Here is a 25448-nt window from a genome sequence, read left to right as displayed (position 1 = left end):
TTGCTCTCCGCTCAGAACTTGCTCCTGGCAGGCTCGGGGGACCATATGGGATGCCAGGATTTGAACCACTGTCCTTCTGCATGCAAGGCAAATGCCCTACCTCCATGCTATCTCTCCGGCCCCTAGACACTTAACTTTTATGCTATTATCTTTCCATCCCATCAGGCCTTAATAGACATTTTCTCTTTAATCACACCAAAATTACTGGAAAGAGTGTTTCCCTGGCATACAGTGAGGTATAGTACCCTAAGATGCCTAGATGCCTCATTAGTATTTGAAGATCAACACTGAAATATTTTTAAAGTGTTTATCTATCCATAAGCTTGAGTTTAACAAACTCATTTAAACAGATCATTAAGATGCTGACCCAAAACTAAATGCAAGTTTGTGGACTCTCTTGGATAAGTTGTCAATTTTTGCTGCATAAGTCAAATTAAAAACATAATTGAAGTCATTTGGAGTTAATTAGATTTTATGACTAAGAATCATGTTTCCCTAAATTAAGATCAAGTTTAGACTTACTAATATCCTTCCACTCCACATTTCATTATCAATTCAGATAATTACAATTTTTAAAGATTTTAGATTCATAAAATTTGTAACATTCTATACTGGCTTTCAATAAAATTTACTCATCTTCCATGAAAAAGGAGAACGTTTTACATTTCCTTTTTCTAAAATATCCCCTGATAGACAGGCCATTAGTCACCTAATTGGGACTGCCATCTTTACTCATTTATATTTGTTACTTTTTTTTCTATAAACATTTCTAAAAAAGAAATCATATTCATGCTTATTCTTAACTTTTTATTTTATTTCTGCATGCTCTTGGTTTAGCTTCTGAGTCAAGGAAGCCTAGCCCCTTAAGCCTGATATTGTTAGTATCAATCTCTACTGATCTTGGTCTGCTGTTGAGTGTGTCTATAAGTTTATCACATACAGAGTTCTAGATTGGACAGGCCTATCTGAAATTTTCCCCATACTCTTAGAGATCCTATTTAATGTAAAATAACTTTCTCTGAGTTTTTCTTTCCTGAAGATTTTTTTGAGAAATGAAATAGAGACTAATCATTCTATTCTCAATGGCCAGAATCCCTTCAGGGCATGGTGAAAATAGTGTATTTTAATTCAAATGAATTCTTTCTCTATCTATTAAAAATCCTCAAAAAATATTTCCTTACCTTACTATGAAGAACAATTTTTATCTTTCTAAATCTTTCCTCATTGAAAGTTAAATGAAAATATATTAGGAGAAATGAAATCATGAAATGAGCACATACATGGAGAGATATGGAGAATACCATGCTGAGTTCAATGAATTAGAGAGAGAGGAACAGACATACTTAGATGTGGAATATATGTGTCTTTAAAAAATACTATGATAGTAATACACAAAGGAACTATAAATGAGGGCCACAAGGGCCAGTTTATCATAGAAAGCTCTCCACAAAAGATGGTGGAGAAATGCAGTTGGTATAGAGAAAAAAATCATTATGAAAATCATAGTTGATAAGGAACCCTCTGGACAAGAACTAGTGAAGAAAGGTGGTAAAGTGATATACATGATACCAATTGAATAATATTGCAAACCACACTGCTAAGTATAAAAGAGTAAGAGAGTGAGAGGGAGTGAAAGATGAAGAGAGAAAATGTGTCTGCCATAGAGGAAGGTCAGATACAAGAGGGAAACTGTGGACATTGATTGTAGAAAATGCATTGGTGGTGGGAATGTTGCACTGGTGAAGGAGGGTATTCGTTTTTATGACTGAACCCAACTATAATCATGTTTGCAATCATGGTGCTTAAATAAAGATATTATTTTTAAAAGAAAAAAAAAAGATTTTAGATTCAGTGTAAACCTCATTTATTGATTCGAGAGCTAATGTTTTGGTACTAAGGACTTATGACTTGAGTATCTTGCTAACTTTAACTTCAAAGGAATGTTGGGAGGTTTTTTCCAATCTTTGCCTCTGAAATACCAATCAAGATACATTTTTCACATGCTGATAAAATGGTTTTCCTTACAACTTGGATATAAGAAAAGATAAAGTCCATCTTCTGCTTCATGTGTGCATGGATGGGGGAATACAATGCGCAGTAAATTAGTCAGAGGGAGGGGGACAGACACCAAATTATATCAACGCAATGTTGGGATCTAAGAGCACTGTAGGGAAATACATGCCAAAGGCAATAGGAACAAAGAGCAGGAGAATTAGTCTTCAGCCTGAGGATTGTCACTGGTGTCAGTTGTGGGTCAAGGGGAGAGGTCAGAGAAAGGAAAATGAAGACAATGGTGGAGGAAAAAAGTGTTGCTCTGGAGGCAGGCTGGGGGAGTGGAAGGGAACCTGGGGACAATGGTGAAGAGGCTGGTGTTGGAATACTGTATACCTGAAATCCAATCATAAATAATTTTGGAACTCTGTAATTCATGGGGATTCAGGCAATAAAATACCTTTTAAGGTATTTTTAAAACAGGGTAGCTTAACATGCATATTTTAATACTTTAAAAGACAATACTTTTATTTTATAAATAGATCACAAAAAATACACAGGCTATCATTTTCATTCTTTTATTAATTTTAATGTTTATTAATATCAAACTGGGTCACACATGTCCTTCAACTTAAAATTTGGTCCTTTAAAATATTTTATTCATCCTATAACAAAATAAACTGTCCTGTTGCAAAGACAGAAATATCTGGCATAGGATTCTAAGTGAGCTTAAAAATACAATGAGGAGTATTTTAATTCTAACAAGGAACCTTGTAGAATCCACTTAGAAATGTCAGGTGGAACAACTGGCTTACTATGACTGGGATATTTTTGCCTTAGAAAAGGGCAAATATTTTTGGGGTGCAAAGGAAGATGCTGAGAACCCATAACAAGTGAAGAATAAGTTACTCAAAATTAACCCAAATGCAATATAGGCCACAATTGTAGAACAATCTCCAGCCTATTCAAAGCCTAGAAAGCAGATTGCCAGCTTAGAACAAGTAACCTCACAGGAACAGTACTCGGCATGTTTCTAAGACTCTGCAGGTGAGAAACTTCATTCACCGATGATATCTTGTACACAAATATAACAGTTTTCAAGATACAAGGAACAACCAGGTAACAATGAAAGTAGAATTTTAAAGTAGCTGCTTAATCTTTCACCATTCTCTTGAGTACTACACCCAAACCTCCTTTGGCCACTTGCAATGGAGTTTTTTCTTCTTTATTCTCAATGTAAATACTGGCTCCATGGGTCACCAGCAGTTTTGCTTCTTCCACTCTCTCCTCATCACAGGCTAGATGTCTGAAATGAAGGACCACAAAGAGAAATTATGAATTAATCACTACTAATTCTATGTCATGGTAAGGGTTTCCTGATAGTCTCAACTGTATACTGTTAGGTAATATAACATGGCAAAGTTTTTGAATCAGAAAATGAACATTTTAATTAGATTGCTGCATGGGGGAAGGTTTGAAACAAAAATTTAATGAATTATCTTTATAATACCGATCACAAATCGTAATTCTGGTCCTACTACAGTAATAGAAGAGCTGTACTTCTTTTGTTATGATTTTTAAAATCCTTTAATTTTGTGTGAAATGGTTACTACAGAGGTTAGGATTCCAACCAAAAGATAACTAGTGCCCACAAATCTCTGGGGAGCTCAGCTGTGTGTCGTGTAGTAGGAAGTAGCACTCAATTTTGCACAGGACTTAATGACCTGATTTACAGCTTCCAGGAAATCCCGAGTAGCAATTTTTTGCCGTGCTCTGATGACAAACATATCCACTTCTGTGCAGACACCTCTTATTTAAGCATTGCCAAGTGTGGCACCCCTCTCGCCACAAACAGTAGTTTAAAGGTCAACTGAAATTCAAGTGGATTAAAATGACTCAATTTCTGACTCAGAGAAGGCACCCATCAATAAAGAAAGAAAAGCGTTCGAGAAAAATGGTCAGGACAGAGGATGAAAAATCAATTCCAGGTGACACTGTGTTCAATGAAAATCACCAACAATAAACTTCCAACCAAACCCAAACAAAAGCCTACAGTAAAACACAAGTAACTCTTAACTAGTTTTAGAGTGTGAAAGGACAGTCTACCTATGTGGAAGATGAAGTGTGACTTCATCTATATAGAAAATTCTAGTGCTCGGGGGGAGGGGAGAGTTGGGGACACACTTCGAGGTACTTTTAGGGGACAATGTGGTCCTGAAGACTAAACTGGGGTTTGTGGCATTAAAGAACAGCTAGACAGAAGGCTAACATTTCACTTGCTTAAAGTCAAAGGAATTTATAAAAATCAGTAATATTAATTCTGATACAATTAGTCATAGGTAACAGAAAATGCTTCACTTAAGAAAAATCATGTAAACTGTAAACATGAAATGCTATTTTCATGTATTAAAAGATGATTTTCAGTGTGTTGGTGAAGAGGCAATAAGCACCCCAAACTACTGTTACTAGTGTAGAACTCCTCTGGAAGCAATCTGGCAATATATAGCAACAGTCTGAAAACGTATGTTTTTGTTGACCTAGCAATTCTACTCCTCGGAGTCTTTAATAAGATAATCATTGGCAATGTGGCCAAAGATTTTTGGATACAAAGTCGGAGAACAGAACATTATTACATATTACAGAGGAAACATAAAGAAGTAATAGGAACGACTGAATTACGGCACAATCAAAAGGTTGAGCTCAATTTAGCCATTGACAATTGTTTTAAAAATATTTAGTGATACAGGAAAATAACTCACATAACTACAATGACAAGAACCAGATATAAAATGATTCCAACGATTCCAATGTTGTAAAATAATTTAAAATTAAGATATGTGCATGCTGGGGCTGGAGAGATAGCATGGAGGTAAGGCGTTTGCCTTTCATACGGAAGGATGGTGGTTCGAATCCTGGCATCCCATATGGCCCCCTGAGCCTGCCAGGAGCAATTTCTGAGCATGGAGCCAAGAGTAACCCCTGCCAAGTGTGACCCCAAAACCAAAAAAAAAAAGATATATGCATGCACCCATAAAATACTGGAACACATACTCCAGTGTCATCAGTGGTTATTTATAGGTAACACAACGATGGGCCATTTTTATCTTTCTAATTCTGGGCAACTTTCAAATTTCTTTGCCATAAATAGATTTCACGGAGAAGAATAAAAAGAAATGCTATGTAAGATTAAGTGTTAGATACTTAAGATTATAGGTAAGAATTAGTGTAAAGGGGGCTAATGTTAGAATACAAACGACTGCTACTTGTCACTTACAGAGGAGTGTTACCCTCAGTATCTTGGATGTTTGTGGATGCTTTGTAGTGCAGAAGAATATGAATCATCTTCAAGTTACCCTTGGCTGCGGCCCGGTGCATTCCTGTGGCCTCATAACGATCCTTAGCATCTGGGTTAGCCCCACTTTCCAGCAACATGACAGCAATCTGGAACGTGAAGCAGAAAACAATAAGGAGGTGTGTGTGCATTTGCAGACATGTTTAGAACGCCCTGAAAGTATTCTAGGAGAGAACTCTACCTCATGCCTGTTTTTGGAGGCTGCATAATGCAGGGGGGTACAGCCATTATTATTGACAGTATTCACTTGAGCACCTTTTCCCAGAAGTGCTTTGACAATGTCATCTCGGCCAGCAGAAGCTGCGATGTGAAGAGGAGACCATCCTGCCTGCAAAGAAGATGGGGAAATATTCAGAACAGTTTTTTAGCTTGGTTTTTGAACTCACAGAAAAAGACCAGATTTGTGGTTAATAAAAACAGAATAGGGGCCTGAGCAATAGCACAGAGGTAAGGGTGTTTGCCTTGTGTGCGGCTGACCACGGTTTGATCCTGGCATCCCATATGGACCTCTGAGTCTGCCAGGACTAATTACTGGGCACAGAGTCAGGAGTAACTCAAGTACTGTTAGGTGTGGTCCCAAAACAAAACAAAAGCAAACAAAAAACCCATCATACCAAATGTTTGACCCACCAAAAAAAAAGTTTGCCTTTATCTTCCACATTGATTCAGCAAATGTTCCTATTTTTAATTATTGTCACCATGGTGCATTCATGAAAGTTTCCCATCTCCACAATTTGAATAAAGCCAGGTCTATTAGCCAGATCTCGTAACTTGAATACAGAGAATTTGGGTAAGTTCACTGTTAAGATACCCACTGATAGTCCAACTGGTGGCATAAAGAGCTGCTTAAAAGTACAAATCATAGTGTCTCAAAATAAAACTATGAGTTTAAAAAGAAAAAAAACGGGAAAATAAAGACCAGAGAAAGAAGCTCAAGGATTAATGCTAATTTTGGTGGGGTTTACAAAACAGCAATATGTGAAAGGTTGAAACAGCAGTTTCAATATTTTGATACCAGGAGACTTACATCAGTCTTTGGATCAGATGTTGAAAAAAATCACTGAATCAAAAAAATTACTCTCTTTCCTCATTAAGAACTGCAGGGATTTTGGACACTTACACAAAAGAAAAGCAGCCACAATACCATAACATAGGGTAATGACATGGAAGTTTAATTCTAACTGGCTTTCCAATTGGGCTTAAAAGATGTAAAGTTCTAGATAGCAAGCTCTAGAAATTTTATTTACTAAAATACGTTCACTGAGCAATTTTCTGTCTTTCTTTGAAATCATGACTTTACTAGCTGCATATTATTTTACCAGAGGGATAATCTACTGCATCCTATCATTCTCCCATTCAATTATTTCACTGCTGTTATAAATATGACTTCAGACAACATCTGTGCAACTTTTCTATAAAAGTTTTGAGGGGCCAGAGTGATAGTATAGCAGGCAGGGCACTTGCCTAGCATAAAGCTAATCTGGGCTCAATCACCAGCGCCCCAGATGGCCCCCCCCCAAAAACGGCCAGGATTAATTCCCAAATGCAGAGTCAGGGCACACCCTTGAGCACTGCTGGATGTGTCCCCTGCAAAAGTTTACAGGGGGCCAGAGAGACTATAATGAGGAAGGTGCTTGTCTTGCACGTGGTAAACGTGGGTTTGACCCATGGCATCCCATGGTATTAATTCCTGAATGCAGAGCCAAGAGTAAGCCTTGAGCACCATGGACTTGGCCCCAAACCATATAAAGGTCCCATCCTATTTTATATGTCTGATAATATAATCAATACAACTCCAGTAAAAATTTTATATATAACAAAAGAGATATTGAGGGTAGGAATGCAGCATATCTTCTTCATAAACGTTCCCTGCAAATGTGAGTCACTGGTTTTGATATCTCCCCAGCAGCACCAAAAATAAAAGTTCACCGAGTCTTTCATTAATTCTGGCCATATCACTCCTGAATCCCAACACAACGAAAGGGTTTGGAGTTTCTTAGAGGTCATCATGTTAATATACCACAATCAGAATGTTTACCTTAAGTTATGGGATATGAGTGGCAAAACTCACATTCTAAAATAATACAATCACTCCTTCTGTGTTTGGTCACAGGGATTACATTATAATTTCCTAGTCATAAAAATTTCAATTTTTGTAAGCTTAATACTCAGGCTTTAGTAAACACCAGTTTGTTATGTAAAGATAACAGGGGAACTTATCAACTTTTCTGAGTACTTACATCATCTTTATCATTTACTGGCACTCCGAGTTGCAGCAAGAATTCAACAATGTCTGTGTGGCCAGCTGAGCATGCCCAGTGTAATGCAGTTCTACTATCCTACAAGGGAAAAAGAATACATTATATCAACATCCTTGAAGAGAAATAGAAGAACTAAGACAAAAAAGCAAGAAATTGATACTGAGATCAATAAATCTATAGTTTGAAAAAGGTCAGAGCACACTGCAACTCAGGTAGGTAACCTTAATTCATGCTATTTACTTGTTTAAGAAAGAGACCTAAGGGCTGGAGCAACAGCACAGGGAACTGGGCATCTGCCTTGCACACAACTGGCCCGTGTTAAGTCCCCAACATCTTATATGATCCCCAGAGCCTGCCAGAAGTGATTTCTGAGAGCAGAGCCAGAAGTAACCACTGAGCACTGCCAGGAGTGGCCCAAAACCAAACAATAAAAAAAGAGAGAAATCTAAGTTTTTCGTAAGCTATGGGAATCTGGGGTGGGAAGAAAACTTAGTTCTAAGAATAGCAGAACAAGACAACTCGTTTAATACTATGGGAGAAAGAAAGTTTCCGTATATTGGGTATTATTCCCATTTTATAGTGAGGAAACTAAAAGATCCTCTCAGGGTAAGCAAGGTGTCCAAGTTCCCACAGCTGAAAATCGGTGAAGCTGGGCACAAACTCTCTGACTCAGAAATGTCCGTATGTTCTAGAAAGAACAAATACTGTCTTATGGGGAAGAAATGTCTACAATGAAGCTGAAATTACATCATTTTATAAGTTGACACAGGGATAGAGAACTAGTACAGTGGGTAAGGTGCTTGCCTTGCATGCAGCCAACCCAGATTCAATCCCCAAGTCCCTAGGAACCACCAGGAGTGATTCTTGAGTGTAGAGCCAGGAGTAATCGGGTAGTTGCCAGGTGTGGCCCCAAAACAAAAAGTTAATAACAGAATTAAAGAGCAATTCTGGTTTCTGCAACAAAATTACTTAGAAAAACTAGGAGTTAGCCATGTTTCCTCTTTGTGTGTGAAGGGGCACCCATAAAAGTGGGGGAGTGGCTCCCAAGCAGTGTTCAGGGGTTTTGGGGATCACTCCCAGTGATACCTGACCAAATGTACTTGTGCTTTAGTGTTAGGGCTGGGTAATGTGATGCTGCTTGGGCCCTACTGTGCTGAAGACCACCATGGATACCCCAAAAGTGTTTGGAACCTCCAGAACTACTCTAGGCTTGGACATCAATGTGGTGCCCAGGACTGGCCACCACAAGCATCCTAACATCAATACTATCCCTATGACCCTTTTGGGGGGATTTGTGTCACATATTTGTGTTCTGCGGCTACTTTCAGCTTGCTACTTGAAAGATCATGCAGTGGCAGGTATCCAACCCAGACCTCTGGCTTGCAAACCATGTGTGCTAGCTCTGAGTTATTTCTTTATCTCCACTTAACGCCCCGTCTTTTTTTTTTTGCAGTAACTGAAGCATCTTAGCCCTACATACAAGAAAATGGCACCGTGAAATCATTATGAAAAATTTCAAACAACTCATAAGAGGAATTACCATCCCCACATTTTCTTCATTTAGTCTTTACCTGCTGAGGTTGTAAAAAGCAAATCCAGTTACAACTGATTGCCTAATTTACTTGATTTTGACTAGGCCCCCATCGCCTTTTATGCTTCTAGCATGATGGATTAGAAGTATTATTATTAAATCTTGGTCCAATACTATAAAACTATTAAATATTATCTGAACATAATGAAAACTGGGTTGAAGCAACACTAGGGCACTAGCCTTGTGCACCACTGGCCTGGGTTTAATCCCTGGTCCCCTATATGGTCGCACAAGCCCCATCAGAGTGATTCCTGAGCACAGAGCCAGGAGTAAACTCTGACCACTCCTTGGTGTGGCCTAAAAACCAATATAAATATAAATGAAATCAAAGTAAAGGTCATCATCATATTGAGTAACAAGTAAAATTCAGAATAAAAGAATAAGAAGTGGAGAGCCAGAATGATTCAGATAAAAAAGGACACAATCTTACAAATAACTGGTTTACTGGATTCACCCTCAATCTTTCCAAAAGACTGGAACAAAATCAGGAACATTTAAACAGGAGAGTGGAAACAAACACTTCTATTCATTTTTGTTCTCCCTTTATCTGGAAGTTTTCTTTGCTCAGAAACATTATATTCAATTTTCAAGGGCGAGCCAACTTTCCATTTTTTGCCAATCATCTTTTTAATATTTAGGGTTTTTTAAAACTTTATTTAACCTTTTTAACATTCAGTTGTTTAAAAAGATGAACTCAGGTCTTCCATTTTATGCTCTGAAGACAAAAGGTAAACTTCTCCCCAGAGCAGAGATTTTGTAATTAAAAATATATTTCTGTGATTAGCTTATTAATGCTTGATTCGTCCACTGGGCTGTATAGACTTTGAGCAAACTGCCTTTGACCGAAGAGGCATTCAAAGAACATGTACTTCATGCTTCATCAGACACAATGATTAGCAAAGAAACCTATTTTCTAAAAAGTGCTATTTTCCCCAGCAACTACTAATAACGATTGAGCCTTTGAAAAAACCCAGTCAGCACCCCATAAATAATGAAAAATCTAGAAGCTAAGTACTGGGTCAATTTTTGGTTGAGGTCTGTGGAGCTACCTCTTGCCCCCAGATTCCAAATCCTCCAGCGACTGGCGGACAAACATGGGGTAGAGAAGATGGGGACCACCAGGCTCTCCGTATTGAGCCTTTGAGAAACCTCATCAGCACCCCATCAATAACTATGAAAAATACAGAAGCTAAGTTCTGGGCCATTTTTTGGTTGAGATCTGCGGGGCTACCTCCTGACCCCAGATTCCAAATCCTCCGGCGACTGGGGGACACACAGGGGGTGGGGGAGATGGGGACCACCAGGCTCACCCCAACACGCCTCGGCTCGGGTCTCCCGCGCAACCGCTTATGGCCGCAGAAAGACGAAGCACCGTTTTACCTGGTCCGTTTTAGTGGCCTGCGACTTGTCGGCCAGGATCTTCTCCTTCAGCTCTTCCAGCTGGCCGCTGAAGGCCAAGTTGCAGACCATCAGGTTGGACACACACCCCTCCATCTTTGCTTCCAACGCTCGTTCTGCGCGTAGGACCAGCTGCGACGGGACGCCGTCACGTGACCGGCGCCACCCGCCAATCCGAAGAGCCGATGGAGCTCCGCCAATCAGGGATCTGCCTCGTCCCGCTCCGCCAATCAGGGAGCTCCCTCGGCCCTTTGTTCTTTTTCCCTCGCGCGGCGCCTCTGGGAGTTGTAGTCGGACGGCTGTTCCGGGCGGGGAGGAGCCTTCGCGGTTCCCACCATTTGCGCCCAAGACGAGCCGAACTACATGTCCCAGAGGCCCCTCTGGCCGCCCGAGTCAAGTGGCCCGTGGAAGTGGCCCAGGATGACAGCTGGAGAATGGAGTCAGGTACGGGCAGCGGCTTCCTGTGGCACTGGGGCGGGTGGTCGCGCTCAGGGTCGACTCCACGACGCGGAGGGGGTGCAAGGTGGTGGCAGAGAATTATGGGAGCCCCAGGCCCCTTTTCCTGGGGGTGGGGAGCCCTGGTCTGCAGAGCAGGCGGAAGGGACAGTTGGCAGCTGAGCGTTCCCTCCTTAGCTTGCCTGGTGGCGCCGGCTCCCCTCCCCCGCCGGCTGTGCCCCAAAGAGTGAAAAGAAAGATGCAGCGATCACTTCTTCTGATCATTCGGGGACATGCCCCCAGGGCCAGCGGTGAGAGCGGATGACACCGTTGCAAGGGGCTGTGCCAAGGTGATGCCAAAGGCAGAGGGTGATGCCACTTGATAGCTAAGGCAACCGCGCTGAGGCCGGAGCCTGGCAACATTACAACCTGATGAGGGTCATCTGGCTACTTGTCGGGTGCTGCTGGCTTGGAATGTCAACATAATGACGACATCCAGGGTGGCTAGAACTATTAAGCTAATGGTGCTTCTCTATTTATGGCAGTCCCAAATATGCCAGAGGAGCAGTGTCCAGGCGTATTCTTTATAGGGGAGATGCAGAAGGGCGTCATGCCAAAACTAGGTAGCGATAAGAATGCACTCAAGAAAGAGCTGTTTAGGCTCTATTGATCTGGCCATGGGGAATAACAGGACTTGGCAAAATTTCTATAAAGAGCCAAATAGGAACTTTCTTATAGACTTTGTCGGTCTATAAAAAAGTTAAACATGAGGATATATTTTGTGATATTTATATGAAAAAATACAACATGAATTTCAGCAACTAATGATATTGAAAGACAATAATGATTGAATATTTCTGGCAATATAAAACTTATAATGACAACTATGAGATTCTTTTGGTAGAACTACCATTTTAATTGGGAGTGGAAGCCAGTATTCTGTCTTCAGTGTTGCCTGAAATGTTCATCTCTGAATGCTGATCTGTACTGAGATCATACCTATTTATTCTTTCACATAGATATTGTGAGGTGTTTATATAAATTCACAAACATATAGTTGTTTATTTTTATTTAAATAAAATCTTACTTTCAGTATAGCTTTAGCTTTATAGAAAAGTTCCAAAGATACCTGTATTCCACTCTACCGTCAATTTTTAATTTTTAGAAAACATGTTCAGAACTCCTACATTTCTTTTTTAATATTTTAGCAGATTTATAGTTATATTTGATAACATAAAATTTCTATAATAAAATGACTTTAGTAACTTTACTGAATAATTCAGTTATTATAATAATAAGTTTTTATATAATTTTATTCTCCCAGTGTTTTTGTTTGTTTGTTTTTTAATTTTTTTTGGTCCGACCCGGGGGGTATTCAGAGTTTACTCTTGACTCTGAACTTAAGGATCACTCCTGGAGAGGCTTAGGGGATCATATGTGGTTCTAGGGAATGAACCTGGGTCAGCTTTGTGCAAGACAAGAACCACCTTGCTATACTGTCTGGCTCCAAGAATTAATCCTCATTCCCACTGCTACCCAGAAACCATTAATCTGTCTTATGTCTCTCTAAATTTCCTATTCTGAATATTTCCTCTAAAATAATTCCCATGGTTTTTAGACCTGCATTTTTCAGTTAGCATATTTTTTGTGATTAAGTCATATCATGCCATGTAGCAATACTTGATTTGTTTGTATTGCTGAGTGCTATTTCCTTTCTTTCTTTCTTTCTTTTTTTTTTTTTTTTTTGGTTTTTCGGGCCACACCTGTTAGATGCTCAGGGGTTACTCCTGGCTACGCGCTCAGAAATTGCCCCTGGCTTGGGGGGACCATATGGGACACCGGGGGATCGAACCGTGGTCCTTTCCTTGGCTAGCGCTTGCAAGGCAGACACCTTACCTCTAGCGCCACCTCACCAGCCCCAGCTATTTCCTTTCTAGAGCCTTTTCTTTGTTTTATTCTGGACCCACCCTGCAATGCTAGGGACCACCAAGACTATATCTGGCAATTCTTGAGAGGCTGTGTGGTGATAAGGATGAAATCCAGGAGCCTGTGCATGGCAAGCATGTGTCTGAGGACTCTAAGCTGTCTGCCTAGCCCTGAATAATGTTACTTTTTATGCATATAACACAGTTTGCATGTATACTACCCAGTTGATAGACATGTAGATTATTTCCAAATTACAGCTGTTGCTACTAATGCTAATGAAATCTTTATGAGTTTAAATACTCTTTGGTAGATACTTGATGGCTGAATTAATTGGATCATAAGATACATTTTGTTTAGCATTTTAAGAAACTGCAAAAACCATATTCCAAACTGCAGCTTTGTTTTGCACTTCTGCCATTAGCAGCAATGAGGATGTTTCTTTTTTCTACATTTCTAACAATATTCATTATTTTCATCTTCTCTATTCTAAGTGGGTATGAATAATATATCATAGTGGTTATATTTCTCTAATAGTGAGGATGAGCATATTTTCACATTATATTTATGTCTTATTTGATGAACTATCTTTTCTAATTCCAGTTTAAAATTCCTCTGAGCCTTCAGTTAACTTTTTGTGTGTAGAGCAAAGTAAAAGTCTAAGTTCTTCTTTTGCATGTAGATATTCAAATTGTCTGGGGACTATTTGCTGAATTCCCTTTCATTAACATCTTAAATTGCTGTTATAGTACTCACAAAAATACACCAAGGTTTCTGTGACTAGTAGCTAAACTCCATACTCTATTCCAATTTTGCTAGTTTCTGTCTGGATGGTATCCTATCCAGGATACTGCATAATATTTAGTTATGATATTTTGATGATCTTATAAGGTCTGGATGTTAATCAGACTTTTCTTGTTTTCATTACTTTAATAACATTTAATACTAGTTTTAGCAGAAAATCCCTCATTTTGTGTTTTTTGATATGTTTCACTCGATCAGGTTGGGGTTCTGTTTTCTTGGAATAAAAGCCTATGGAAGGGAAGCGCAGTTCTTTCAGATACCATTAAGAGTTTATAGCATTAGAATTAATATGAAAATGTTTGCAACTATGCGTGGGTTGGAATAGACTTTTTGAACCAGGCCCTTGTGCATGTATAGTGGGTAAGACACTTGCCTTACACACAGTCAACCTGAGTTCGGTCTCTGGTACCACGTATCCCTGGGAACTCCAGGAGTCATTCCTGAGTGCATATCCAGGAGTAAGCACTGAATACCCCTAGGTGTGGCCCCCCAAGAACCTAACCAAATCAAACCAAAAAACGATTATTTGATCCCTTTTTAATACTTGCTTTTTAGCAGGTCACTTAGTTATAGATTAATTACTTCCAATTTAAAGTTAGGTGAATGTACCTCAGTTACCATTAAGAAGATTCTAAAATATGGAAATATTTTTGCATTTTCATTAAGCACCAGAAACTACTGATAGAACTCTACTTTGAACTTGGAAAATATATATACTACAGACTTGTGTGTAAATGAAAAACCTTCTTGTTTTAAAAGTTTAGTGATGTTTTATTGATGTATGATTTATACATACTAATCTTACTTTTTAGGGATAAAATTCAATGCACTAGTATAAAAATATACTGTTCTGTAACTACCACTACAATGAAGAGAAAGAATGGTCCTACTACAACTTTTTCCTTCCTTCCTTCCTTCCTTCCTTCCTTCCTTCCTTCCTTCCTTCCTTCCTTCCTTCCTTCCTTCCTTCCTTCCTTCCTTCCTTCCTTCCTTCCTTCCTTCCTTCCTTCCTTCCTTCCTTCCTTCCTTCCTTCCTTCCTTCCTTCCTTCCTTCCTTCCTTCCTTCCTTCCTTCCTTCCTTCCTTCCTTCCTTCCTTCCTTCCTTCCTTCCTTCCTTCCTTCCTTCCTTCCTTCCTTCCTTCCTTCCTTCCTTCCTTCCTTCCTTCCTTCCTTCCTTCGTTTTGGGCCACACCCAGTGAGGCTCAGTGATTACTCCTGGCTCTGCTCTCAGAAATCGCTCCTGGCTTGGGGAACCATATGGAATGCCAGGGGATCGAACTGTGGTCTGTCCTAGGTTAGCGATGTGCAAGGCAAATGCACTACCGCTTGCACCACCACTCTGGCCCCAAGGTCCTACTACTTCTAAAATTCATTCTCCTTTGTTGTGACTTATCTCTTCCCGTTCCTCACTCTTGACAATGATTGTCTTGGCTTCTTACTGTCTAGTTTTGTCTTTTTTAGTGTAAAATTTGATGCTGCTTATTAGTATTTTTAGAGTTGCAGTTGCGTTGCCGCAATCTCTCTTAAATCATTCACTTTACCCCACAAAGAAACCTCATTTCATTTTTCAGTCCTGCTATCTTTACACTCCCCACCAGTAGGCAGTCACTAAGTTTATTTCTCAGTGGGTTTTCGTTTTCTGAGCTTTTCTTAGAAATAGACTGCTACAATATGCCATCTTCTGTGTTTGGCTTATTTCACTTCGGCTAATATTTTCAGTTTATAAAATCTTTTTTTTTTTTTTTTTGGTTTTTGGGCCACACCCGGTTGACGCTCAGGGGTTACTCCTGGCTATGTGCTCAGAAATCGCCCCTGGCTTTGGGGGGGACCATATGGGACGCCGGGGGATCGAACCGCGGTCCTTCCTTGGCTAGCGCTTGCAAGGCAGACACCTTACCTCCAGCGCCACCTACCCGGCCCAGTTTATAAAATCTTAGTATGCATTGCTGTCTTGTTCTTTTTACAGATGAATAATAATTCATTTTATGACTATTTTATAAATTCACCAATTGGTAGGTATTTGGGTTGTTTTCACTTTTTAGTTGTTAAGAATAATGCTATTATAAAAAGTTATATGCACATTTCTTTGTGAAAATGCTTTGATTTCTCTTGAGGCACATCTGGGAGTCAAATTCCTGGTTCAATTGATAATATTTTGCTTAACTTTCTGAGAAACTGGGAGACATTTTGCCAACATTTTCCTCTCCTGCCAACAATGTATATGCTCCAAATATCCACATTCATACCAATACGTGTTAACATCTAATAGGTCTAAAGCCATATTTCATTGTTATTTTGTTGGTATGAGTAGTGACAGCATTGGAAATGTGTAAAGCATCTTGACAATGCTTGTTGAAAATGACTTTATTGTAGTGTTTCATATGCAAATGCTATTTTGCCTTGTGATTTTAGTTTTAGTTAAAAACCATCAAATGTGCAGTAAAAATGCCCATAGCCATTTACCCATTTTATATATTTTATTTAAACAGCTTGATTACATACATGGTTTGGGTTTCAGTCATATAAGAACACCACCCATCACCAGTGCAACATTCCCATCACCAATGTCCCAAATCTCTCTCCTCCCCCCCCAACCCCCACCTGTACTCTACACAGGCTTTCTATTTCCCTCATACATTCTCATTATTAGGATAGTTCAAAATGTAGTTATTTCTCTAACTAAATTCATCACTCTTTGTGGTGAGCTTCGTGAGGCGAGCTGGAACTTCCAGCCCTTCTCTCTTTTGTGTCTGAAAATTATTATTGCAAGAATGTCTTTCATTTTTCTTAAAACCCATAGATGAGTGAGACCATTTTGCATTTCTCTCTCTCTCTCTCTGACTTATTTCACTCAGTATAATAGATTCCGTGTACATCCATGTATAGGAAAATTTCATGACTTCATCTCTCCTGACAGCTGCATAATATTCCATTGTGTATATGTACCACAGTTTCTTTAGCCATTCGTCTGTTGAAGGTCATCTTGGTTGTTTCCAGAGTCTTGCTATAGTAAATAGTGCTGCAATGAATATAGGTGTAAGGAAGGGATTTTTGTATTGTATTTTTGTGTTCCTAGGGTATATTCCTAGGAGTGGTATAGCTGGATTGTATGGGAGCTTGATTTCCACTTTTTGGAGGAATCTCCATATTGCTTTCCATAAGGTTGAACTAGGCGGCATTTCCACCAGCAGTGGATAAGAGTTTCTTTCTCTCCACATCCCCGCCAACACTGTTTGTTCTCATTCTTTGTGATGTGTGCCAATCTCTGTGGTGTGAGGTGGTACCTCATAGTTGTTTTGATTTGCATCTCCCTGATGATTAGTGATGTGGAGCATTTTTTCATGTGTCTTTTGGCCATTTGTATTTCTTCTTTGTCAAAGTGTCTGTCCATTTCTTCTCCCCATTTTTTGATGGGAATACAAGAATTGTTTAACATCCATAAATCTATCAACATAATACACAACATCAACAACAAGAAAAATAAAAATCACATGATCATATAAATAGATGCAGAGAAAGCATTTGTTAAGTCCAACACCAATTCTTGATCAAAATTCTCAACAAGATGGGAATGAAAGGAACCTTTCTCAATATAGTTAAGGCCATCTACCACTAGCCGTGGCAAATATTATCCTCAATGGAGAAAAACTAAGAGCCTTCCCTCTAAATTCTGGCACAAGACAAGGCTGTCCTCTCTCGTCACTTCTATTCAACATAGCACTGGAAGTACTCGTTATAGCGATTAGGCAAGAAAAAATATCATGGGAATCCAGATAGAAAAGGAAGAAGTCAAGCTCTCGCTGTTTGCAGATGACATGATACTCTACTTAGAAAACCCTAAAGACTCTACCAAAAAGCTTCTAGAAACAATAGACTCATATAGCAACGTGGCAGGCTACAAAATTAACACACAAAAATCAATGGCCTTTCTATACACCAATAGTCATAAGGAAGAAATGAACAAAAGAAAACAACCCCATTCACATTAGTGCCATTTACCCTTTGAGAACAGTGGCTTGGTGTATTTATTCTGGCAGTTAAAAATGTAGTAATAAATCCTACCTTGCTTACAATAAGAAAATTGTACAATGGAAACTTTGAAAGATAATACAAGGATTATGTGCCTGACTCAGGTTTGATTCCCAGTACTACATGTTTTTTTTGAAATACCAGGTTTAGTCCTGGATTGTCCTACAAGTGCCACCAATTATTGCCCTGGTGGTCCGCTTCACCACAAAACTTGACCACACAGCAGTATCTGGCTCTAAAATTGAACTACTGACTCGATTGGCTCACTGTCATTTGGGAGACCCCCCAAAAAGAAAGATATGAAGTGAATTAAGTTTGCTGGAGGCTTATATAACTTTTTATATGTAGTATATGGTCAATAAATATTTGTGGAATTGATATTAGAGACTGAGTGAGCCCGTTGTTCTATATTCTCTAAAGCTTGAATATAGTAACACTTTATCATAATAGTGCTCCAGGGAATTGTATTTGATTGCTAGAAACAGCTGGAAAAAATAACTTCAAGTTCTTCATTCATGAGTAATCCTTTCTTTGGGCAATCCTTTGTAGACAGTATGTTTTGTTTTATTTTTATTTGCTATGAAATGGTGGCTTAGTTGTGAGTTCCTTTTTATTTTGTTTATTTATTTGATGTTTGGGTCACACCAGGTGACACTCAGGAGTTACTCCTGGCTATGTGCTCAGAAATGGCTCCTGGCTTGGGGGACCACATGGGATACCAGAGGATCAAACCACAGTTTGTCCTAATTTAGCGTCTGCAAGGCAAACTTGCACCACTGCTCCAGCCCCAGTTTCTTTTTCTTTTATTTTATTTGAATTTTATTTTATTGAAACCATTGTGATTTACAAAGTCCTTCATAGTTGGTTTTCAGACATACAATGAATCCCATCACCAGTGTTGACCTCCTTCGACCAATGTTACCCTTACCTGCCCCCCCAGTCTATCAGTATAACAGGCCCAATTTAAGTTTAGATTGTTATAGTTTGGGTCTCTTGATTTTATTGTTGTTGACTTTGGCTTGGATATTTAGTTCTGTCCTTTTTTATCTCCACCAATGCACCAGAGACCAAGTTTATTTTATTTGTTATTTTTGTTTCTTTATCTTTTATATGAGTGAAACCATAAAGTACCTTTCTTGCACTTATTTTGCCTGCAGTTTTATTCATGTTGGTGCAAATTATAATGTTCCTTTTTAATCTTTTTCTCTGAAGCATTTATTGTAAAAAAAACAACAAAACATCACTTCTGTTTTACCTGTTGAATCTCTTTTGCTTTTCAGAATGATGGAAAGATTTCTCTTTGAGATTCTTGATGGTGGAGCTAATGGTGACTGTGGTGCTTACTCTCATATTAAATCACCCTGATATACAAAGTTAAAAAGTTGATAGTTGAGTTTCAGTCATACAATGTTTCAACACCCCTCCCTTGACCAACGTTCATCATACTATCTCTCCAACTCCACCCAAATCTTTTTTTCCTTTTTTGGTTTTGGGGCCACGCCAGGTGATGATCAGGGGTTTAGTCATGAGTTTCTTAAAGTCTCAGTAAGATACCAAAGGTAATCCTTGATTTTTTTAATAAACTCAGATAAATAGACCCTAAATGAGAAAAAGTATCTTTTCAGTCATTGACCAAGATTATGAAGGAATGCTGTGACTGGTCTTTGAGAGTCAGAGGGCTCCTGTTAGGGGTTTAGTTTACTCGATTGCTGCTCACATGGTTGAAAGTTCCTTATTGCCTTTTCTGCTGGTCACCCCTAATATAAATCCTACAAGTCAAGTTCATCTTCTAAATATTCATAAATTATATGAGTCAGGTTATCTCATTTAATCTTTTAAAATAATGCTATGAAGCTGGTACTTTTGTCTCTTGGTCTCCACTTTTTTTTTTGGTTTTGGGGTCACACCCGGCAGTGCTCAGGGGTTACTCCTGTCTCTATGCTCAGAAATTGCTCCTGGCAGGCTTGGGGGACCATAATGGGTTGCTGGGATTAGAACCACCATCCTTCTACATGCAAGGCGAAAGCCTTACCTCCATGCTATCTCTCCCGCCCCTAGTCTCCACCTTTTAAACCGAGAGCATAGTGAGAGAACAAAGGTAAAGTGGAGTAGCATACTTAAGTTCAAACACATCAGTATAAGTTGGAGTTAAAATTGAAGTCCAGGATTATTCTATCCCAAAGGCTTAGCCTCTATAATAGACTGCTCAAATTTGCTGAAGCTGGAATTACGGCTTTTTTCGGTAGTTTCTTTTTCTTTCTCAATATGATTTATAACAAACTTGTTGATATCTGAAAACTTTTCAGGGATTTTTTATAGTAATTATATCATTTGTAAATCAATTGGTGAAATTGACATAATTGCTATGTTGAATATTCTAATCCATCTATTTCCATTTACTTGTATCTTCTATATTTTTTGTTTTGTTTTGGTTTTTGGGCCACACCCAGTGACGCTCAGGGGTTAGTTATTTCTGGCTATGAGCTCAGATATCAACCCTGGCTTTGGGGGACAGGAGACTCCAGGATCGAACCGAGGCCATTCCTAGGTCAGCCGTGTGCAAGGCAAACACCCTACCACTGTGCTATTGCTCCGGCACCTTTTCTTCTATTTCTTAGCTAGTATGTATTTTTGACATTGTATAGTTTTAAAGACCTTAAAATAGTATAAAAGTAAGTAAATGTTTTTCTGGAATTTTAATAATTCTTTGGTGGGTGGTGATTGCTAAGAGTGATTTTAATTTTTTTTTTGCATGAAGGGGTCTGAGAGATAGCACAGCGGTAGGACATTTGCCTTGCAAGTAGTCGATCCAGGATGGACGGTTGTTCAAATTCCGGCATCTCATATGGTTCCTTGTGCCTCCCAGGAGTGATTTCTGAGCACAGAACCAGGAGTAACCCCTGAGCTCTGCCGGTGTGACCAAAAAAATAATAACTGTAAAACAATTTTTTGCATGAAAATAATAACACATTTTGTTTCCTGTATGTTGGTTGCTAGAATATGGAAAGAGTTGATTTTTGTATGATGATTTTTCAATTTGCAATGTTGTTGAATTTTCTGATTAATTTACAGATACTTGGTAGCTTACTTGAGATCTTCTTTGATGAGCATCTTCATGTATGCAAATAGGATTGGTGGTATTTCTTTGCACTCCATATATCTTTTATTTCTTTTTTCTTTCCTATAATTCTGGCTAGTACTATGTTGAATTAGCAGTGATGACAGCAGAACTCTTGCCCTATGCCTCATCTCAGAGGTGTTTTTGTCTGTTTGTGGGCTATACCTGGTAACGCTTAGGGCTTCCCCTCTCCACTTTGCACTCAAGAATCACTCTTGGTGGTGCCCGGGTTACCATATGGGTTGCTGGAGATCAGTCCCAAGCTATATCCAAGGCAAGTGCATCTATTGAGATAATGTAAATTTATTCTTTTTCTCTCTTAATGTAGTATATTACAGTGATTGATTTGCATATTGTGCCAGCCTTATGTTCCAGGAATAAGTTTCAGTTTGACCTTGGAATATAATTCTTATAATGCACTGTTGAATTTGATTTTCTAGTGTTTTGTTAAAGATTTTTATATCTGGCTTCATCAAGAATATTTACTCATAGTATTTTATTCTTGAAAATGTTTTTCTGGTTTTGGCATCTGGATACTGCTCTGATACTTAAATGATTTAAAAATGTTTGCTCCTTTCTAATCTTTTTGGAAGGATTAGCTTTTGAAACTAGTTTTTAAAAATTCTTCAGATCCATCAGGAAAATAGGGGTAGAAGGAACCTTCCTCAAGATAGTAACAGCTTGGGGCCAGAGTGGAGGCGCAAGTAATAGGCCATCTGCCTTGCACGTGCTAGCCTAGGATGAACAGTGGTTCGATCCCCTGGCATCCCATATGGTTCCCCAAGCAAGAAGCAATTTCTGAGCACATAGCCAGGAGTGACCCCAGAGCATCACCAGGTGTGCCCCCACCCAAAAAGATAGATATGGGCTTTCTACAAAAAGCCCATAACCAATATTATTAATGTAATATTATTTTTAATGTTGAAAAACTGAAAGCATCCCTGCTAACATCAGGTATAAGACAAGAATGTCCAGTCTCCACTATTATGTAATATTAGTTTAAAAGTTCTAGCTATTTTTCTTTTTGGTTTTGGGGCCACACCGGCATTCTCAGGGGTTACTCCTGGCTCTCTGCTCAGAAATCACTCCTGGCAGGCACGGGGGACCATATGGGATGCCGGGATTTGAACCATTTGCAAGGCAAACGCGCTACCGCTGTGCTATCTCTCCGGTCCCTAAAAGTTCTAGCTATAGCACAAAAGCAATAAAAGGAAGTAAGAGGGATTCCAAATTGGAAAAGAGGAAGTCAAATTATCACTAGTTGTAGATGACATGATAATATACAGAGTTCACAAAAAAGCTCCCAGAAACAATAAACCAATTCAACAAAGTGGCCAGCTACCAAGTCAATACATGGACGTCAGTCACATTCCTAAATTCAAAGAATCAGAGGACAAAGAGATCAAATAATATATCCCATTTAAAATAATGTTGAAAAACATCAAATACATGGGAATTAACAAAAGCGATGGAGACTTTTACCGTGAAAACTTCAAAACACTTAAGAAACACAGTTACCATGTTTGAACCAGGCCTTCCATAAATTCACTAAGTTTTTGAATAAGATGTAAAGTGATTCAACTATGAAGGACGTTGTAGATCACAATGGTTTCAAGAAAAGAAAAGAAAAGAAAAGAAAAAATGTAAACTGAGCCAAGAAATATCATAGGTACACCGTTCCATGCAGCAGAAAGCTCGCCATCTCTGGAGGAGAGAGCAGGATAAGGCCTTGCTCAGCTGAAACCACGCCTGCTGCCTTCATCACCCAGAATTACCACTTTTCTGTTGGCTCTGCCTTATCACCGACCCTCTGAGATCCCCTTTGGGGATACTAATCTGACCAGACTCCAGGCATGCCTGTTTCTTTGGCTGATATCACCAAAGTTCTCTGGGGTGAGTGAGGGCACCATATCCCCGTATCTTCCTTCTTTCAGGAGGCTTGGCAGCTGAGTACACACCCCTAAAACTCATAGTATTAGTTATAGAGCTTTGAATCTTTAGACAACTTCATTTCAGTAATGCTGCCATCCCTTTAGGAACACAAGAATTTAACAGAATGGACAACAAACAATAAGAACTTTCTAAACCTTCTGCCTTCTTATTAATGACTTTATTGGAGATACAATGATTTTCACAAATGTGCTTGCTGCTATACTTTTCACTTTTTTTTTTTACTTTTTATGTTTCTATTATTTTTTTCAACAATTGCTTTTACTTATCTGGAAACCAAAGTATTATGGTCAACTCTGTGATGAATTTTCTTTAAATAAATTAAAAAAACACTTTAAGAAATAGGAGACGTTAGGAAATGACAAAACAGTCATGCTTTGATTAGAAGACTCAATATAAAAAAGAACACTCAATATAGTCAAAATGACTATCCTAACTAAACTGTTATATAGATTTAATGCAATCCCTATACAAATCCAGATAGCATGCTTTAAGGACTTAGAATAGTCAATAATAGAATTTTTGTGGAACCATAAGACACCCAAATAACCAAAACCATATTGAAAAATAAGAAACAGGGTGATATACTATTACTGAACTAGGAACTATATAAACTATGGAGCTGTTAGGGTTAATATAGTAATAGAATAAAGACAGACTCCCTAATGAATGGACCAGAAATGAATATCTGAGGACAAACATCCAAATACATATGGTCATGGTCCTAATTTCTGACTAAGGAGTGCTAAGAACTGAAAGAGAATAAAGGCAGCCTCTTCAACAGAAAGGTGCTGAGAAAATGGATAACTACATGTCAAGCTGAATCCATACCTAACACCTTCCACAAAAGTCAATTCAAAGTGGCTCAAGAAGGGGCCAGAGCAGTTGCACAGCAAGTCGGGCATTTGTTTAGCATGTGACTAGTCTGGATTTGATCCCTGGCATCCATTATGGTCCCCTGATTCTGCCAGGAGTGATTTCTGAGCACAGAGCCAGGAGTAACACCTGGCCGCTAGGTGTGACCCAAGATCAACAAGAACAAAAATTTATGTGAGGGGCCAGAATGATAGCACAGTAAGTAGGGCACTTGCCTTGCATGTTGCCAACCTGGTTTCAATCCCTGGCATCTCATATGGTTCCCCTATCTGGCCACGAGTGGTTCATGAATACAGAGCAGGAAAAATATGTATACCACTAGTTAAAGAAAAAATAAACAAACAATTTAATTAATTAATAAGCCACAAGAAGGACAAACGGCAAGTGATTTAACTTTATGTGGTATTTAGAATAACCATAAGGAATGCAGTGTTTTAAAGACAGGATGCCTAGGTCCCCCTGGTCCTACAGAATAGAGAAAACAGAAAATAAATGCAGAATGCTTTTTTTTGAAGAGTGTCTATATTGTTGTCTAACAAATCTTAACCAGTCTACATTCTCACCAGTGACTGAGACTCCCTTTCTCTCCACATCCCTGCCAGCACTGCTTGTTCTTATTTTTATGGTGATTGAAGTTTCTTTATAACTTTAGCAAGATTTTTTTCTTTTTTTTACCAAAGTGGGTTACAAATCTTTCACAGTAATATTTTAGGTACAGTGACATTGAATCAGGGGTATTACCACCACCAATGTTCCCAGCATGCATCACATATTCCCCTCCTTTGACCCCCAGGCTGCTAGTATAAGTGGTCCCCTCTGTGTCTAGCTTGTTGCAGATTAGGTATCGATTCTGTTGTCGTTGGCTTTGGATTTGGTTTTTAGGTGTTATCATTTTTTTATTTCTACTCAATGTCCATATGACTGATCTTGTCACCCTCCATTATTTCCCCTTCAATTTATAGGCAGTATCTCATGGTTGGTTTGATTTGCATGTCCTTGGTTATTAATGATGTGGAGCATTTTTCATGTGTCTTTTGGTTATATGTATTTCTTCTTTGAAGAAATGTCTGTTCACTTCTTCTCCCTATTTTTGGAGGGTGTTAGAATTGTTTTTGCTAAGCTCTACCAGTGCCTGGTCTATTCTGGATATTAAACCCTTATCAGACGGGTATTGGGTGAATAGTTTCTCCCATTCTGTGAATAGTCTTTGTATCCTAGTCACCATTTCCTTTGAGGTGCAGAAGCTTCTAGTTTAATATAGTCCCCTTTGTTTATCTTTGCTTTCACTTGTGTGGCCAGTGGTGTTTCATCTTCAAGGATGAAACTTGTTTTGGGGTTACAACCATTTGTACTAAGGGCTTACTCCTGGATCTGCACTCAGGTATCACTCCTAGCAGGGCTTGGGGCACCATATGTGATGACAGAAATCAAACCTAGTTGGAAGAGTGCAAGGCACGCACCATTACCAATGTGCTATCTCTCTGGTCCAAAATGTTGATATTCTTTTACCCTCTCTCTCCCTCCCATATTATTTATAATTGACTTTTTTTTTGCCAATTCTCATTGGGACATTGTTAGTACTGTATTCTGCTCTTTTGTCTTTCTATATTTCACATCTGAATGAGACAATCTGGTATTTATCCTCCCTCTGATTTAATTTACTGAACATCATAACTTCCAATTATATCCTCCTTGAAATAAACTACATGATTTTATCTT

General features: G+C 38.9%; 2 protein-coding genes across 3 annotated transcripts in view; one reads left to right on the top strand and one right to left on the bottom strand.

Annotated features, from left to right (window-relative positions):
- Positions 1-2554: 2554 nt before the first annotated feature.
- On the bottom strand, positions 2555-10724 carry PSMD10 (proteasome 26S subunit, non-ATPase 10). 2 transcript variants are annotated; one of them, XM_049767615.1, is made up of 5 exons: positions 10577-10724; positions 7585-7683; positions 5526-5672; positions 5267-5433; positions 2555-3298 (listed from the first exon to the last, which is right to left on the bottom strand). In XM_049767615.1, the coding sequence occupies exons 1-5, from the start codon at positions 10688-10690 to the stop codon at positions 3145-3147; spliced, it is 681 nt and encodes a 226-aa protein (XP_049623572.1). In that variant the 5' UTR covers positions 10691-10724; the 3' UTR covers positions 2555-3144. The 2 variants fall into 2 exon arrangements, with proteins under 2 accessions (XP_049623572.1, XP_049623574.1); XM_049767617.1 differs by having other exon boundaries at positions 3201-3298; positions 5346-5433.
- A 291-nt stretch (positions 10725-11015) lies between these two features.
- The window catches only part of ATG4A (autophagy related 4A cysteine peptidase), a 73108-nt gene continuing 58675 nt past the window's right edge, over positions 11016-25448 (top strand). The window contains exon 1 of the mRNA XM_049767600.1: positions 11016-11038. Within this exon, the coding sequence (XP_049623557.1) occupies positions 11029-11038 (10 nt within the window). The 5' untranslated portion in view covers positions 11016-11028. The remainder of the gene's footprint in view (positions 11039-25448) is intronic.

This window comes from Suncus etruscus, chromosome X, assembly GCF_024139225.1.
Source record: "Suncus etruscus isolate mSunEtr1 chromosome X, mSunEtr1.pri.cur, whole genome shotgun sequence".
In the NCBI taxonomy this organism is placed as follows: Eukaryota; Metazoa; Chordata; class Mammalia; order Eulipotyphla; family Soricidae; genus Suncus; species Suncus etruscus.
Note: the sequence above shows the minus strand (reverse complement) of the source record. Positions and strands in the feature narration are given on the sequence as shown.